At 43.3% G+C, this 16,729-nt stretch overlaps 1 protein-coding gene across 4 annotated transcripts in view; it reads right to left on the bottom strand.

Moving 5' to 3' along the window:
- The window catches only part of EPB41L4B (erythrocyte membrane protein band 4.1 like 4B), a 132,583-nt gene that overhangs the window by 37,524 nt on the left and 78,330 nt on the right, over nt 1-16,729 (bottom strand). For all 4 annotated transcript variants that reach the window (XM_081885836.1, XM_081885838.1, XM_081885837.1 and 1 more), the window contains exons 17-19: nt 14,170-14,276; nt 5,965-6,093; nt 1,408-1,475 (exon numbers count right to left, since the gene is read on the bottom strand). In XM_081885836.1, the coding sequence (XP_081741962.1) occupies nt 1,408-1,475; nt 5,965-6,093; nt 14,170-14,276 (304 nt within the window). The remainder of the gene's footprint in view (nt 1-1,407; nt 1,476-5,964; nt 6,094-14,169; nt 14,277-16,729) is intronic.

Genomic DNA, 16,729 nt, shown 5'->3' with positions numbered 1-16,729 from the left:
ACCGCCGACCTTCTGATCAGCAAGCCCTAGGCTCTGTGGTTTAACCCACAGCGCCACCCATGTCCCATATGTGTGTGTAAATAAACCATATATCTTAAAGGCAGTCTCCACTGTGCCTTACAAACCCTGGAATCTCTTACCACTTAGAGACTGGGGAGGCATGGGAAAGTATATTACACTCTTCCCCCCAAAATGGTCCCACATGTATCTCAAATGGGGAGGAGGAAACTGACAGCGGAAGTGAAGCCCTTAGAAGGACCCTCTTTGTACATGGTGAAGAAAGTTGTTATAACTACATGTAATCTAAGAATTATTATGTTGGAAATGGCCCCAACTATCACAAAAAAGCAACCATTTTCTCATTCCAGCATCAATCTGTTCTCTTTATGGCACCTAGTCTGTGCCAGATTCTAGCTCTGCCAGATTCTTGTTTTGCCAGAGCTTAATTTACAAGACTCAAATCTGTCTGGAAATCCTATTTCTCCATTTCTACTTCATCAGTCCAACATGAAATAAGGTGAAGTACAATGAAGATGGGCAGTTTCTCCACATAAAGCCATTCTCTCCCCACCCTTCGACATAAATAGGAAACATTCCAACTAATGCATTAATTGACAGCTTCAGTTTCTGAAGCAGCTGTTTTTGATTAGGCACTGAAAACATTCCAGTTCTATTGTAGCTAATTATAAAATAGTAATAAACTAATTCCATAAAAGAAGTGACAGTTACCTGAGGACACAAATTTAGATAAATTTGGTTTGGACCATTGATTCTTCCAAGCTAGACCTCTCTGCCCCAGGCAGTTAATTAGGGATAGGGGACACACACACACACACACACACACACACACACACACACACGAATTAGATTATATTTACAGGGAGGAGATACCAAACACTAACACTGGGTAGCCTTGAAAACTGGCATGCAGACTGAAGGTGTAAATAGGTGAATAAACCATATTTCTTAAAGCCAGACCGTCTCTGCTGCGTCTTCTATTCTCCAAAGGGACGCAGACCTCATGGGCTCTTGTCAGCACTTGGCAGAGAGAAGGGCAGGCACCTGACTTTTGCAACAATATTCAAGGTTTACATATTGGACCCTAACAAGAGAGATTTCCACCATTTATTTATTTATTCAAACTGTAGCCCTAAATAATAGGAATACCCCCCTTCTCTCTGTGTTAGAAAACTTGGGGACGATGGGAAATTAGTGTGCATACCCCCTAGAGTGGAAGATTCCTGCCCTTTGTGAAGAACTTGCTTTGGGGGGAGAGGGAGCATCTAGGACATGAGTGGTTGCAACTATCAACTAGATTTGTATCCTTGACAAGCATGTACAGCATTCCTTGACGATTTCAATAACTTTCATTCATAATCTCAACCCTGCAAATAAGAATCCACAGACCTGACATTAGAGTCCTGCAGACTGAAAGCATTAGGAGGATTTGTCAAAGAAGTTTCTTCTTTTCCAACCTGTTGAAAAAATAACTCCACTTTAGTCCAGTGCATTTGGTATAGTACATAGATTCAGCATACAAATACAAATACATTTGGCAGTGAGTGCTTACTTTTGAATCAAGGCGAACACTGTAAAGGTCTTCTCCTGTACTTTCCATTGAGAATATTTTGTAAATGAATCACCAGAAATCACAATTGTGTTGTGTAACAAGAACTGGGGGCTTTAGAAAATTGTAGGCATATAAATACTTTTATTTCCAGATTAAATTAGACTCATTTTTGTTCGCATTATTCTTTAGGCAGCTATTCTAGGCCAATCTACAAAACAATAAACTTTTACTCCAACTCTCACACCCAGCTCATTATACAAATGCAGTGATCTACGGGAGCCTATGAGGAGCACACAGCAATTGCTGCTAAGCTCATGGTTCATTTGCAGAGGGGCTGTTTGCGCCAGCACCATCACTCACATGCCTTCCACGACTGCTTTGGTTTGCAGCCCTCAGCTGGAACAAGACCTCATAACAACACAATACAGTGGTACCTTGGTTCTCAAATGCCTTGGTACTCAAACAACTTGGAGCCCAAACATTGCAAGACCAGAATTAAATGTTCTGGTTTGTGAACATTTTCAGAAGCCGAACATACTCTATTTTGAAGAAGAAGAAGAGTTTGGATTTGATATCCTGCTTGATCACTACCCAAAGGAGTCTCAAAGCGGCTGACATTCTCCTTTCCCTTCCTCCCCCACAACAAACACTCTGTGAGGTGAGTGGGGCTGAGAGACTTCAAAGAAGTGTGGCAGTGGTTGGGTGACCCAGATTACAAGTCCACCGCTCTTAACCACTACCACCACACTCTTTGAGTGTTACGCTTCCAATTTGAGTGCCACACTTCCGTTTTGAGTGTTAGGCTGAGGTCTGTCTATTTTTGCTATTTATTTTGCATTTTTGTTTTTGTGGCTTTTTTCTTTCTTTTTGTGACTGTGTGGAACCAAGTGTGGAACCAGCTACTGATTGATTGATTGATTGATTGATTGACTGCAGTACATTGTTTATTGCTTTCATTTTATGGATCAATGGTCTCGTTAGATAGTAAATTTCATGTTGAATTGCTGTTTTAGGGGTTATTTTTAAAAGTCTGGAATGGATTAAACCGTTCTGCATTACTTTCTATGGGAAAGCGCGCCTTGGTTTTGGAACGCTTTGGTTTTGGAATGGACTTCCAGAATGGATTCAGTTTGAGAACCAAGGTAACACTGTATATAGGCTATGATGAAAGGAAGTTATGGGTGCTGGATCTTCCCTTTTGATGATCCTCACCAAACACACTCAGTCCATTTCAGTCTCACCATACCCCTAGGTTTCTCACGTTTCCCCATTTAGACCAACTGAATTAAATCCTACTCTTACAAACAATGAGGTTTTTCAAGGTAACAGTCGGTCGGTGTTGCATTTCATAAAAATGTCTTTCAAGTTAATTTGGGGGGGGGATGTGACTGCTGAGGAGTTTAATTTATTTCTCATCTGACTAATAGCAAAGTTCTGTTGGCAGCACTGAATCGGTGGCACATGTCCTCCTGGCATGCACTCTTTACAAAGACCTGAGGAACGAAATTATCACACACACCCCTTTTATTGTCCATTCCGGGTCGCCCAACCACTGCCACAGTGTCTTTTCTCCTGGCAGATCAAGAGGAGCAGATGACTGCAAAGTTTGAAAGGTTTCTAGCTGAGGCAATCAGAATAAGGTCCACTATTTGATTGCTGATTCAGGACCCTCAACTGTGTTGTATATAATCGACTTTTTATTTTGTTCTGTGTATATTGCAATGTTCTTTTGTTGCTATGGCTGTTGGCTGATGCAACTAAAGTTTCATTCATTCATTCATTCTGAGCAACGCAAAGCACTGCATGCAACAACACAGCGCCAACGGTGGAAGGGCACAACACAACTTAACCAGAGAGTTGCTGCTCTTCCTCTTTTGCTCCTAATTCATTCAGTTGTTTGTGCAATGTGCCATCACACATAATCTCTTCCTACACTCATATAGCATGTGCATGGTTACTACAGACCTACACTCCATGGCTGCAGCCATACTGAATCCAGATCTGGAATGTGGATTCTCTGAACCAGGATCCTTGAGGTGGGATGCTGGAAGCAAACATGCCACAGCAAAACTCCGGCTCATGCAAGATCCATTGCATTCCATCCACCTTTATTTGCAGTGGGAGTTTTGCATTACATTTGAACACAGATATAATCAACTAGGATCAAGCAATGATTTCGTAGAAAAACCCCAATCATGCAAATTCATTACAAAACTTTCAGACAGTTGCTGCTGTGCTTGTTTTAAATATTAGTCTTTAGCAAGGTGCTCTGCCTCCCTCCTCGCTTATCATGTAATAAGCAGATCCATCACAAATGACGGCAACCATAGATCTGCACTCATTTCATCTTGACCACTACGTTTTGGGGAGAAAACACGTCTGCATTCAAGGAGTCTACTGCATTAATTTTGTTTGCCAAGAATACAGCCTGTATACAGGGTGACTTTGGGCAGGAGAAGCCTATAAATATGCACATAAATACATACATGATTCTGTTTATTCATTCATTTATTTTGGACCACAGCTATTCAGAAGATCAAACTGGGGCCCTTTGCTGGTATCCTTAGAAATGCTTTCAAATATAAATAACACAGGACTGTCACCTGGGGGAAAAACATTCTCATGAAACCTCATGAAGCAATTCATATTTATTTGTTTGTTTGTTTGTTTGTTTGTTTGTTTGGCTGTGGTACTTTAGAGAAGCCAGCTGACTTTTCTTCTGTTGGCCCTAGAAGCTCCTCACTAACCTTGGTGGGGAGAGAGTCAATTCTGTAAGAAGAAATACTGATCCTGATATTCTAATGCCTTGGCGGAGGGAGGGGGTCTTCCCATCTAGAAGACTATCCCATTCTCCACCTAAAGTATTCATATCCTTCTCTGTTCTGAGAGGGAAAATGTCTTAACTCTCCCCACAATTATGGAGCAGAGAACTGACACAGTTCACCTCTAATAGGGTTCAAGAAAACCCTTTATAGTGTAGTTTTACAAGACCAGTTTCTGAAAAAGAGGGGGGACAGAAATAGCTCTTCCCAGTGCTTTTTTTCCTTAAAAAATGTTTAGGGGGACTCTTATTTTGACTCAAGAAAATCACCATTTTATAGTTCAAATTGGGAAAAATAAATACAGTAAGTACAAAGTACAAAGATTCACAAAATGTTTAGGGGTGTGTCCCCCTGCGTCTCTCCAGAAAAAAAAGCACTGGCTCTTCCTCTAGGCCTTTTATCAAGAAGACCAACTTCCCTATAATGTGGAAGCGGCAGGCTTTTCAGCTGGGAGATTGAGATCTGGGACTATTGAGGCCTTTCGAGACAAGCATAGGCAACACTGTGCCTGAGGAAAGTCAATAGAGACCATATCTTGGAGACCATATTTTTCCTTCTTCGCTGAACACCATCAACCTCCAGCTGATCTCAAGCTGTGCACTGAGCTGCAAAAGCTGCCCCCATTCATATCTTGCAGTTGCAACCCCCCCCCCCAATTCAGTTAAAGGGCCTGGGTTGAGAAGAGAAGCAATATAAACTTCTATCTTGCAGAAAAGAGTGGCCCCTCAGAATATGTAAATGGACTTTCCCTGATATAAGCTCTCTTGGTATTTTGGATAAATCTATCTTTGCCCCATAGGCGTCAGCCTTATTATAATTGGATTGGTTTTAATCCTATATTTTGTCAAAGTGATTTATCTTTCATCTGAAATCTGTGCCAAGGTGAAAGAGGGAGAATGAAATAAATCACAGACCAAATCTTTGAAGGTACACCTTTTCTTTTCCTTGCTATTAAAGAAAAACAATGTAAATGTTGCTATTATTAGGCAACTGCAGTCATGAAAATTGCATCATCCCAAATTATTTGTAACTATGGTAGACTAAGTCCTTAGGCACAGTTGACTATTTCCAACAAATTGCTTCTTTTTGGTTTCGGCATCTGTGTCTGGGCAGGAATTGTTTGTGCTAGAAATTCAGGCAATGGGGACCAAGGTAAGAAAATAAATCCAGACACTAAATGACTTCAGAAAGTATAGGCTAACCACATGGGCTGGAAATGCCTCCAAAGAAACAACTTTGCTTTACAGTAAAAGAACTCCCAACACAAAGTAAAAGGCAGTTTCTTCAGCCCACCTCCACCAGTGCTGGAGTGGGTAGGGTTGGAAATGCTGGTTTTGTGTATGCACCCCCACCCACCCCCTTTGCACATGTGTGTGTGAGAGAGAAGGTATGTCTGAGTGCTTGACTACATGTAAACGTTTGCACATGCAGTGAGTGTGTATGCTGTGAATGTGTGCTGAATGTGCAGTGAATGTATGTGTGTGGCCTGTATGTGTAGTGCATGAGCATGGATACACACATGTGTAAGCCACAAGAGAACATTTAAAGGGGAGGCAGACATGGCATACCCACCTGAGGACCCACACGAAAAGCTGCTTCCACCTGAGCCTTCAGGATGTTGCATTTAAAGTGGTCAGGTACTGCAGAAGGTGACACGGGAGGAGGATGAAGGCTCTTCTCTGAAGTTTTGCTATCTTCACCCTGTCAGCAACACGAGAGGACACACGGCTGAGCAGGAAACATACTGATCTGAGAGAGATGTCTCTTCACTCTACAACCTCTGTTATGTGAAATTAACAGTGCTGTCCTAAACAAATTAGGAGGATACAGGCGACTCTCAACTTATGTAGGGGTTACATTCTAGGGATAGCATGTGAAACCAAAATCGTGTATAGTCAAATCACTTTGGGTTCAATGGTGGGTGGGATTGCCAAAGACTTTTTTCTCAGATGCCTGCCCCCCACTTTTTAAATTGTGAACTGTGTAAAGCTGAATATGCACAAGTTAAATGCACGTCAGTTGTGAGTTACCTGTGTAGATTTATTAATAACTTCTTTATTAAAAAACCAGTGATCTACTAAAGATGGTATCAATTGAATAAATGAAACAAATATTGAAACTGTTTTTTGTTTAGAAAAAGTTTAAGTTTATGGTGGGCGTGGGGAGGGAGGGAGGAGAGGAGTGTGTTTGTTCTAGTGATAACAGAAAGGGGGCGACACAGTGGAAGTAACTGGCCAGGCCAGTTAAGGGGAAGAGGGTTGAGACTCTCAAGGCGTCCTCCTGCTTCCAGCTCTCTCCATTTCCCGCAGTAACCTGAGAAGTTCTGCCAGGTTGCCCTCAGGTCATGTGGTGAACCAGTGCTGTTGCTAAATACCAAGTCTGCCTGTAATAAAACTGCAATTATTCATGATTTCATCTTGGAAGAGGAAGCCAACCTGGATTGCATCACTGAGATTGAATCAATTCCAGATGTTTCCAAATCAGATCTCAGGACAGCACCAGCGCAGGACATAGTGGGATTCTGTCTTCCTTACCCAACCACACATCAAATCAGCACCTGGATCCCAACACTTCTACATAGTTTATGGCTCTTGTGGATTACTGTAACATGTTCTACGTGGGGCTGCCTTTGAAAAGTGCTCGGAAACTTCAGCTGCCCCAAGGAGCTGCAGCCAGATTCTTGACTGGGGCTGGTTATAGGGAGCAGGCAACTCCCTTGCTACAACAACTCCACTGGCTATTGGTCTGTTTCTGGGCACAATCCAAAGTGCTGGCTACGACCTATAAAGCCCTACACAGCTTAGGTCCTGCCATCTTCCCAGGCAACCTTGAAACTCCCTCCCTAGAGAAGCTAGACTGGCCCCCTCCTTGTTGTCCATTTGCTAGCAGGTGAAAACCTTCTTCCAACAGGCTTTTGGGTGCATTCAATGCGGGGGACTGTTAATTTTTTAAAGATTTCTTCTATATGTTTTAGCTGTTCTCATTTTATCTGTAAGCCGCCTGGAGTCCCTGTCAGGGAAAAAGGGAGGTATAAATATATAATGATGGTGGTAATAATAATAGGGGCAGGTGGAGAATTCTGTTGGTGTACCCCATAACTTACTGCCCAACAACCTCCCTTTCTGAGCTGACAGAGGTGGTTGCGCTCCATCCCTGTGAGTGATTAGCAATGGAGTATATTAGCACACTTGCTATTACACTTTCAGTGTGTGCACTGGAGGATGCTGTGCAGAGAGAAATTACACTGAATGCTTAAAAACTGAGCACATACCACCCTAGGTTCTAATTGGTTTTGCTAGGTCCACCATCTATGTAAGGTAGATCATAATATTTAGACAGTGGAGAAAACGTCAAGTGGAAGGCCTATCCTTTTAATTAGTCAATTTTTCCTGCTCTTGCAAGCAAATTTTCTGTCAGACATATTGATCTGCAAGCAGGATACTACTGCCCACTAAAATGTCTTAAGAAACTTAATCTGCTGACTTGGGTGAGGCTGAACAGCTGCCACCATCTGTACAATGTTGTAGCCTTAGTGTCCATATGAACACCACTCTTTGCCTGAAGAAGGAAAGACCTGGCAAACAACACAGTTTTTTAGTGATAGATACAGCTTTACATGGGTATGATGTTAGGCTACAATCCAGTACTCCTTTAGTAAAGGTAAAGGTACCCCTGCCCGTACGGGCCAGTCTTGCCAGACTCTGGGGTTGTGCGCCCATCTCACTCAAGAGGCCAGGGGCCAGCGCTGTCCGAAGACACTTCCGGGTCACGTGGCCAGCGTGACATCGCTGCTCTGGCGAGCCAGAGCTGCACACGGAAACGCCGTTTACCTTCCCGCTAGAAAGCGGTCCCTATTTATCTACTTGCACCCGGAGGTGCTTTCGAACTGCTAGGTTGGCAGGCGCTGGGACCGAGCAGCGGGAGCGCACCCCGCCGCGGGGATTCGAACCGCCGACCTTTCGATCGGCAAGCCCTAGGCGCTGAGGCTTTAACCCACAGCGCCACCCGCGTCCCTAAAGTACTCCTTTACCTGGAAGCAAACCCATTGAATTCAATGGATTTAATTTCCTAATAGATGCATATAGGATTGCATTATCAATCAGCTAACAACATGCCTTTTCCAGTGTTGTGAACTAATAACTTTAAAAATGGCTTGTTAATATGAATGTTCTGGTGAGTGTGCACAGATGCAGTCAAAGAACTAGTTTATGCATCATGTACTTCATTTGACTCTCAACTGTGTGAACTGCCTCTACTAATATATTTTGTCTGAGTTGACATTGGGCAATATGAAAGTTATAGCTATGATAATTAATCTGTGATGGCTCATGTTGTCACTTGCCCCAGAACTTAATTATGTGCACCTTTACCTCAAGGAAACATTTATCACAGAGTAGGAGCTGTTCCTAATCTGAAGATGACTGAAAACTTGTTTATTTTTATAGCACCATCACGTAGCATGGAAATGTACAGTAATGTAAGCAAAAAGAAAAAAAAGAAAATGAAGCTAGATTTCCCCCCAGTAATTTACCATCTACATTTTGTAAGGGAAAGGGAAACCCCAGTGGAGAGAGGGGGCAGCAAGAGCACCTGACAGCACACAGGGAAGGCAAGGGTAAAAAGAGATATTTGAAGAATATTTCAGTTAGTCCTGAGGGTCAGTGCTGCATCCAGCCTTTAGAGAAGACCGGTTACCTTCAAATATCATAAAACATCCCACAGCAGCTCCATGTTCAATTAGGGATAAACCAATTTATGGAACCTCAAAATACTGAAGTCATGTGGGGGGGGGGACAAAAGTGCTGGACTCTTTCTTACAGGGACTCATCCAGGAATAAATGTAATATTACATTCACCATCTACACTGTGAATTCCCCAAACCACAGATAATATTTCACTCTGCTGTAATACTTAGCAACATACACTGTTGCTGTATCTTCTTTTTTCGATAATCTGACAAGTATGAGTTTTTCCAGAGTGGCATGATAATTTTTCTGAGTCAGGTACGATTATGTCCCGACTCCTCAAAGATGAATCTGATGACTCTTCTTCTTGGAGATGGTTCTGTTCCTGCTCTTTGGACTCTGTGGCAGTCCCCACCCCATCCCTAACCATTGGCCATGCTGGCTGGGGCTGATGGGAGTTGGAATCTAACAACATAGGGGGGAGCACATGTTCCTCTCTGTTGCTCAACACAGATTTTCTCCTCAACTGCTCTTTCTAGCTATGACTGCACCAATACTCCACTCTGCCTCAGCCCTTGCCTTTGGACCGTCTAACTGTCCCTATTCCAATGCTCTGCCTACCGCCACAGTCCTTTCCTTAAGATAGAATAGCTGGCTCCTCCTTCCTCAATTTTGTCACATTGGTGCTCCTTCCCCCAAAAGGGATCCAAAAGCAATAAGGCCATCACAGCACCGTGTCTAACGTGGCACTGTCACCAGATATCAGTAGATGAAATCATGTGAGTCAACACCGCCAACCAAATATCGCTTCATGAAGGATGATATCACTGAAGGCAGACGAGGGCAATTTGAATAAATAAGTGATAATTTTCACAAGAGGTGTTGAGAAATGCTGAAGGGGCAATGACTCCTTTTGGCACAGCCAAAACGTTCAAAGCAAGCCACGGGCTGTTTTGTCTAGTTTATTCGCATTATATGTCCCATCAAAGGCTTTGGTCCATGTTTTTCATGGTGAAGGGAGATGCCCTTTGCTGTAGACTCATAGCATTGCTTCAGATTAGTCATGCTTCTATGGCAGGCATAGGCAAACTCCAGCCCTCCAGATGTTTGGGACTACAATTCCCATCATCCCTGACCACTGGTCCTGTTAGCTAGGGATGATGGGAATTGTAGTTCCAAACATCTGGAGGGCTGGAGTCTGCCTATGCCTGTTCGAAGGCTATGAACTCAGTTTATATGGTTCTGACTAAGTCACCTCTGCACACCTTATCTCTCATGATCCTTAATGAAAACTATTTGATAGAGAAGAACCATCAGAATAATATTACTGTGCGTGATTTTATTTTGGCTTATCTCATCTTGAAATCTAATTTATTATTATTAATGCAAAATAACCATGAGGTCAATGATTTGGATCCCAGTCATTATTCAGCAGTAGAGTTGCTATAGCACCCTGAAAACAGGCCTCCACCACCTCTGTGCGTGCAGAGGTGCGTTTTGTCACCTTTATAAAGAGCAACAGGGTAGCAGATCTATTCTCCAAGAGAAATTTGTGTTCAGGAGGCTTGGGCACAGTCCTCACCCAGCATTTGCCACCTGAAGCAGCCAGTCACTCCTCCCTTTCTGTCTAATGGCAGGGCTGGCACTGGATAGTTCAGTGGGTAGAACAGGGGACTCTTAATCTCAGGCTTGTGGGTTTGAGCCTCATGCTGGGCAAAAGATTCCTGCATGACAAAGGCTAGATGACCCTGGTGATCCCTTCCAACTCTACTGTTCTATGATTCTATGAAATATATCTGTTTTAGACTGAGTCAAAGTCCCCCTTGTCCTATTTTAAAGCCCCAAACAGCATGAGTTCTGGATACATTCTAGAATGCCCAGTACATTTACTCTCATTTCCCTACTCATATTGAAATACTGCCCCTCAATGAGGCCAAACTCAGATTCACAAAATGTTTAGGAGTATGCGTACCCCTGCGCCCCCCAGAAAAAGCACCGAGAATGCCTAGTGGAATTATCCTTCCCCAATACAACATCCTCCCACGTGGACTCCACCAGTTCCAGATCTTGCAGAAAGGCTTTTAGAAAAGGACCAACACTAAGAAAATTAAGCCTTTGGTGGTAGTACGTGTACTATATAAATTCTTCTCTGTGGATGGTTGGGAACCTCTTAGGATAGGAAAGTGGCATGTCATCTTAAAAATAAAGACATAAACTAAGTCATTGCTGTTAAGAACAGTTCAGCAACATCCTTGCAATTGGATGCTGTTAGAGCCAGAAAGGGGAAATGCAGGAATGATTAAATGGGGACTGGAGCCTGGACCATGTGGAACCTGGTACCAAGTTCCACTGGAAGAGGGCTTTCTACACCTCTTCTCCAATTGCCACCAGTAATATTCATATCTGAAGATAGAGGGGATGAAGAACTAAGGGAAAAGATACTCGTATTCCTGTTTGGGATATTTCTCTTCACCCTGGAGATTAAATATTATCTCTGTGGTGTCAAGAAGAGTAACAGGCTTCTTTAATATCACTTGTGGTGCTTCATTTTCTCAGAGGCTGTCAACACCCCAATGTGAACTGCAGCCCAAGGGAGATAGTGGCATTTAATCAAGAACCTTAAGATGGCTGTGCCAGACAGAGAGTTCTTCTGAATATTTCTTCATTCCCACAAGATGAGACCAGCTGTAGCAAGGAGAAATAACTTGCGCAGGACTGCTAGATGGGGGGGGGGGTGTGGAACCCGTTACAGAAGCCAGCATTGTACTTTATTCTTAAAACATGCATTTAAGTCTATAAGCATATCATCTCATCTCAGGGGGATAGGTTTAAGACTCCAAACAAGGGAGCTGCTATTTGATTTGAATTGAATTATAGAATCAAAAATGGTTTTAAAAGAACAATTCTTAAAACTGGAAAATGATTAATTATGTGAAATACAAAACAAATATTAACTTCAGTTCCAGAGTGTGGAGGATTACAAATTAGGGATGTGGATTCACCTTGGAACCCAAAGTGGCAGGATGGCTCTGAATTGGGTTGCCAGACCTTGAAGAGCAAAAAAGAGAACAGTCCAAGCCAGGGAAAGAGACACACGGGCATACAGGCTGCTGCCACTGAACCCACATGCCTCTTTCCTTGGCTTGGTCTGGCAGTGGCTAGGGCATGCAGAGCAGCCCCAACCCAAACCGCCTGTGCCCGAGCCATAAATAAATAAATAAAATTTTTAAACCCCCAAACCTGGACATTTCCTTTAGGATGTATAAATCCCCCTGGGTGGACTTGTTGCCTCCCCCCCCCAAAGAGGACATGTCCAGGATTTCCCAGATGTATGGCAACCCTAGCTCTGAAGCATTGCGACCGAGGGAGTAGAGGGCTTCTAAGGTGTTTTTTCCTTACTGGGAAGCATTTCTGTAAGTTTCCCAAGCTCTCCATAAACAGGAAATGCCACACAGAGACTTAGGGACAGACAGAGGAGCAGGGAAGCTAACTGTGTGCCTGACTGACAGCTCCAGCTGCCAATTGGGGAGTGAGGGCTCTCCTTTTACACCTCTTCAGTGTTTCTGGTACTGCAAGAAAAAAATTGTTTTTTTCTGCTCCTTGCTGCCTTTCTTTTTCTTAAAGCAGCAGCCGCCGCTGCCCACCTCTATGGTGCCTTCAGTGCCCTCCCAGGGCTGCTTGCACTTCTTCCCACTAGTGCCCATCTAGCTAATCTATACAGATAGGAAATGCCTATCACATTCTTCCAAACATGGAGACCCCATAACAGCTTCACCCCTCTTCAACTGTGTTTTTGATAATACTGGGTGTTGCCTCTTATATGCATATAATAACAGCCAATTCCAATTATCTCTGTTTATCACAAGCAGCACTATTTTTCTATAAAAAGAGGTGCCGGAGTTGACCACAAACATCTCCCTTACTCTCTTTGAATGGCAGTGGCACCCCCCTAAGAGGGGCCAGAGCTGAGCTCTGGTGGGCTCTGGCTGAAAAAGAGTCCTGGTCACAAGAGAGATGGGCAGGCTCAGATCTCAAAGGTTCCCATTGAATTCCATAGGATAAAGCAAATGCCTTGAAATCTGGAATGCATCTGAGATTAAGCAAATCTGCTAGGGACCAGGGCTGTGTTCACACTGTACATTTACTGTAAAATACATTTAACACAAGGGACATGGGTGGCACTGTGGGTTAAACCACAGAGCCTAGGACTTGCCGATCAGAAGGTCGGCAGTTCGAATCCCCTCTACGGGGTGAGCTCCCGTTGCTCAGTCCCTGCTCCTGCCAACCTAGCAGTCCGAAAGCACGTCAAAGTGCAAGTAGATAAATAGGTACCACTCTGGCGGGAAGGTAAACGGCATTTCCGTGCGCTGCTCTGGTTCGCCAGAAGCGGCTTAGTCATGCTGGCCACATGACCCGGAAGCTGTACGCCAGCTCCCTCGGCCTGTAAAGCCAGATGAGCGCCGCAACCCCAGAGTCGGTCACAACTGGACCTAAAGGTCAGGGGTACGTTTACCTTTACCTTACATTTAACACACAGAGAGAGACCCAAGATTCCTGGGAACTGTAGTTTGTTTGTTTTTCAATGATACAACCAATAAAGCATAAAATCAAAACAAAATGCACTTAGACTACGGATTGTACATAAGATGAACTGAATATTAAGTTTTGTTAAGGGTGCTGGTGCTGGAAATTGTAGCTCTGAGAGGAGTAAACAATTCCCAGGCTTCTTTGCAGAATACAATGCGTTCTAAATGTATGGTGCATATGCAGCTTACGTTCACTGGGGGGGAGGGGCTAGCTTCCTATTTGGATATTATTGAATAAACCTTTTTTTTTTTAAGGAATAAACCTAATTTTTCCTAAATTAATGGCTGCAATTTCTTTCCTGGGGTGGGGAATATAGTGCTAAACTTGGGAGTGACATTTCAGTGAGGGATAAAGGTGCCCAGGGTTCTATGCAGTGCGCACATGCGCACAAGGAAGCTTTAGAAATCTATCCCCTGGTCTCTACCATCCTTTGACACCCTGTGCATTCAAATCACTGTCATTTTGCTAAGCAAAGAGTTCCCAGGCATATCTTCCTGAAATGTACCTTGTTCGTGCTGATGTGCAGAGCTGACCAAGGCCCTACTACTTTCGCAGTCTCCACCTCCATCTTCTTTAAACGGGGAGAAGCATCCTCATAATGGCGGGATACTCCTGGATGTCCAAAATGAGGAAAGAAAAGAGCCTGAAAGCAAAGTACAAAAATCCTGCAAGGAAAACCACTATACAGATTTCCATGTCTTCTTTTGGTAGATGGTTTCTAAAGTTCAGCTCTTGTTCCCTTTCAGAGCTGCATCTGTTGCCAACCTAGCCAGGGGCATCATTGCTGTTCCTGGGACTGGGGAATATAACCAGAGGATTCATCTCCTGGTCCTGGGGTCTGTGGCAGTCCGTGGTACTAGGACCCAGACAATGGTACTGTATCTAGGATCGCCCTCTTTCTGGGCAAATCTACATTACAGAGTTGAATAAGTTTTACTGTTTCATTCTTAAAGCACAGTGGGCTAGTTCAGGTGTTTTGTACTAAACAATCCCTGCCCTGCCCAGCACCACTTTGGAGCAATGGGCAAAACAGAAAGGCCCCTCCGCGACAGGATCACTTCCTGGGGTTCTGCTACTGCAGAGGTTTCCAGAAAGATCTCATGGCACTTGCGCAAGATCTCACCACTGTTACCACACAAACCCAGCAATAGGGATGGGTGGGACACACCACCCCGTGGGATTCTGCCACCCAAGGCAGTTAGTTGCTTAACTCTGCCTCATGGCAGGCTGCCCATAAAGTAAGCCTCTTGCGAGATATGACGTAATCCGAGGGTAGGCAACCTAAGGCCTGTGGGCCGGATGCGGCCCAATCGCCTTCTCAGTCCGGCCTGCGGGCGCTCCGGGAATCAGCGTTTTTTACATGAGTAGAATGTGTGCTTTTATTTGAAATGCATCTCTGGGTTATTTGTGGGGCATAGGAATTCGTTTTTGTTTTTTTCCAAAATAAAGTCCGGCCCACCACATGGTCTGAGGGACAGTGGACCAGCCCATGGCTGAAAAAGTTTGCCAACCCCTGACGTAATCCCTATAAACAGCACAATGGAAGTTAGAGTTTGTCCCCCATTCTCCCCTCCCCCCTGTTGTTAATTCGACACCCAGGTCCAATGCTGGAGTAGACTAGCCAACGAATGCTTCCTCCCTGAAACACTTTGGTGCAGTCACATTGAAATTGCAGCCATTCCAGCTTCTTTAATTTTTAGAAAACTTGTATTAACATACAGTTTAATTTACAATAGATGAAAAATAAAATGCAGAGAACTCATGAACCCTGCAAAAACTCTATCCATATAGTAAATCCTTTAAAGCAGCCAAATAAGCATCTAAGCCTACAAAGAATGACTTCATAGCCATATGAAAACATTGCACTTTAAATTTTGCCTTCAAGGATTTAACTGCAATTCAGTAATAGCCTGAAAATGAAGAAAACAAAAATAAATATCCCCCCCCCATCCTCATGGTTTACTCCCATTTTTCAAGTTTTTGTGGAATATCCAGGTTTTCCATATTTCTAGATTTAAAAAAATCTGAATAAGCATACTGTAGGCCACACGCCTATCCAATATAAAAAAAAATCATTTCAGTAGCACCTTAGAGACCAACTAAGTTGGTTATTGGTATGAGCTTTCGTGTGCATGTATGTGATGCACACGAAAGCTCATATCAATAGCCAACTTAGTCTCTAAGGTGCTACTGGAATGAATTTTTTTATTTTGTTTCGACTATGGCAGACCAACACAGCTACCTACCTGTAACTATGCCTATCCAATGTATTTTGAAAAAGACAATGTCCATTAAGAATATATTAAATTGAGGAGGTATTCAGAAAGAGATTGGAAGTAAAGTGCAAATAAAAGGGCAAGTATCACAATGCCTTTAATCTATGTTGAGGTTGCACAAGAACTTCTGAAGAGCCTTGATGGACCAGGGCAAAGGCCAATCTAGTCCAGTCCTCTGTTCTCACAATTTGTGAGCGGAACCCCAAGCATTTGGAACTCTGTGTACAGTTCCAGTCTGTATTGCTACAAACAATGAGGTACTGGCCTGGGCTATTATGACAGGCTAATGTGATGGGTACTAAGGCTTTTACAACAGAACACTGTAAAGCCAGGATCTTGAGCCAATAAATACGAATCGATCTCTTGAACCTCCCATTAGCCCACCCCTTTGACTGATTCAGTCAATCAAATCAATCTGGAGTGACAGTTCCCACATTTCAAAAACCTATTTCCAGATCCATTAAGAAGAAAACGTGCACTGAAAATTTTTGAGGGGTACCAATGAGTCATTTACGAGTGTTACTTGGCTCTGGAGAAGCTTTTATACACTTCTTCATGGGGGGTGGGGCTACGCGCCAAGAGAAGCAGCCATATTTTACTGCAACCCACATTTTCATAAGCTCTAATTTCTTTAAAGGCAAGGCCCTGTGCAAAGCTTCAGTGAAATCCAAACTAGTTAATGTAAAGCTTCCCTCACAAATGTATTTCCAGTGCAGTTAAATTTGCTATATAAAAATATACAAAATGGTATTAGCAGTCTGAGTAGAACAAAATGATCTTCCTATGATG

This window comes from Podarcis melisellensis, assembly GCF_964234715.1.
Source record: "Podarcis melisellensis genome assembly, chromosome: 13".
NCBI classification, from domain to species: Eukaryota; Metazoa; Chordata; class Lepidosauria; order Squamata; family Lacertidae; genus Podarcis; species Podarcis melisellensis.
Note: the sequence above shows the minus strand (reverse complement) of the source record. Positions and strands in the feature narration are given on the sequence as shown.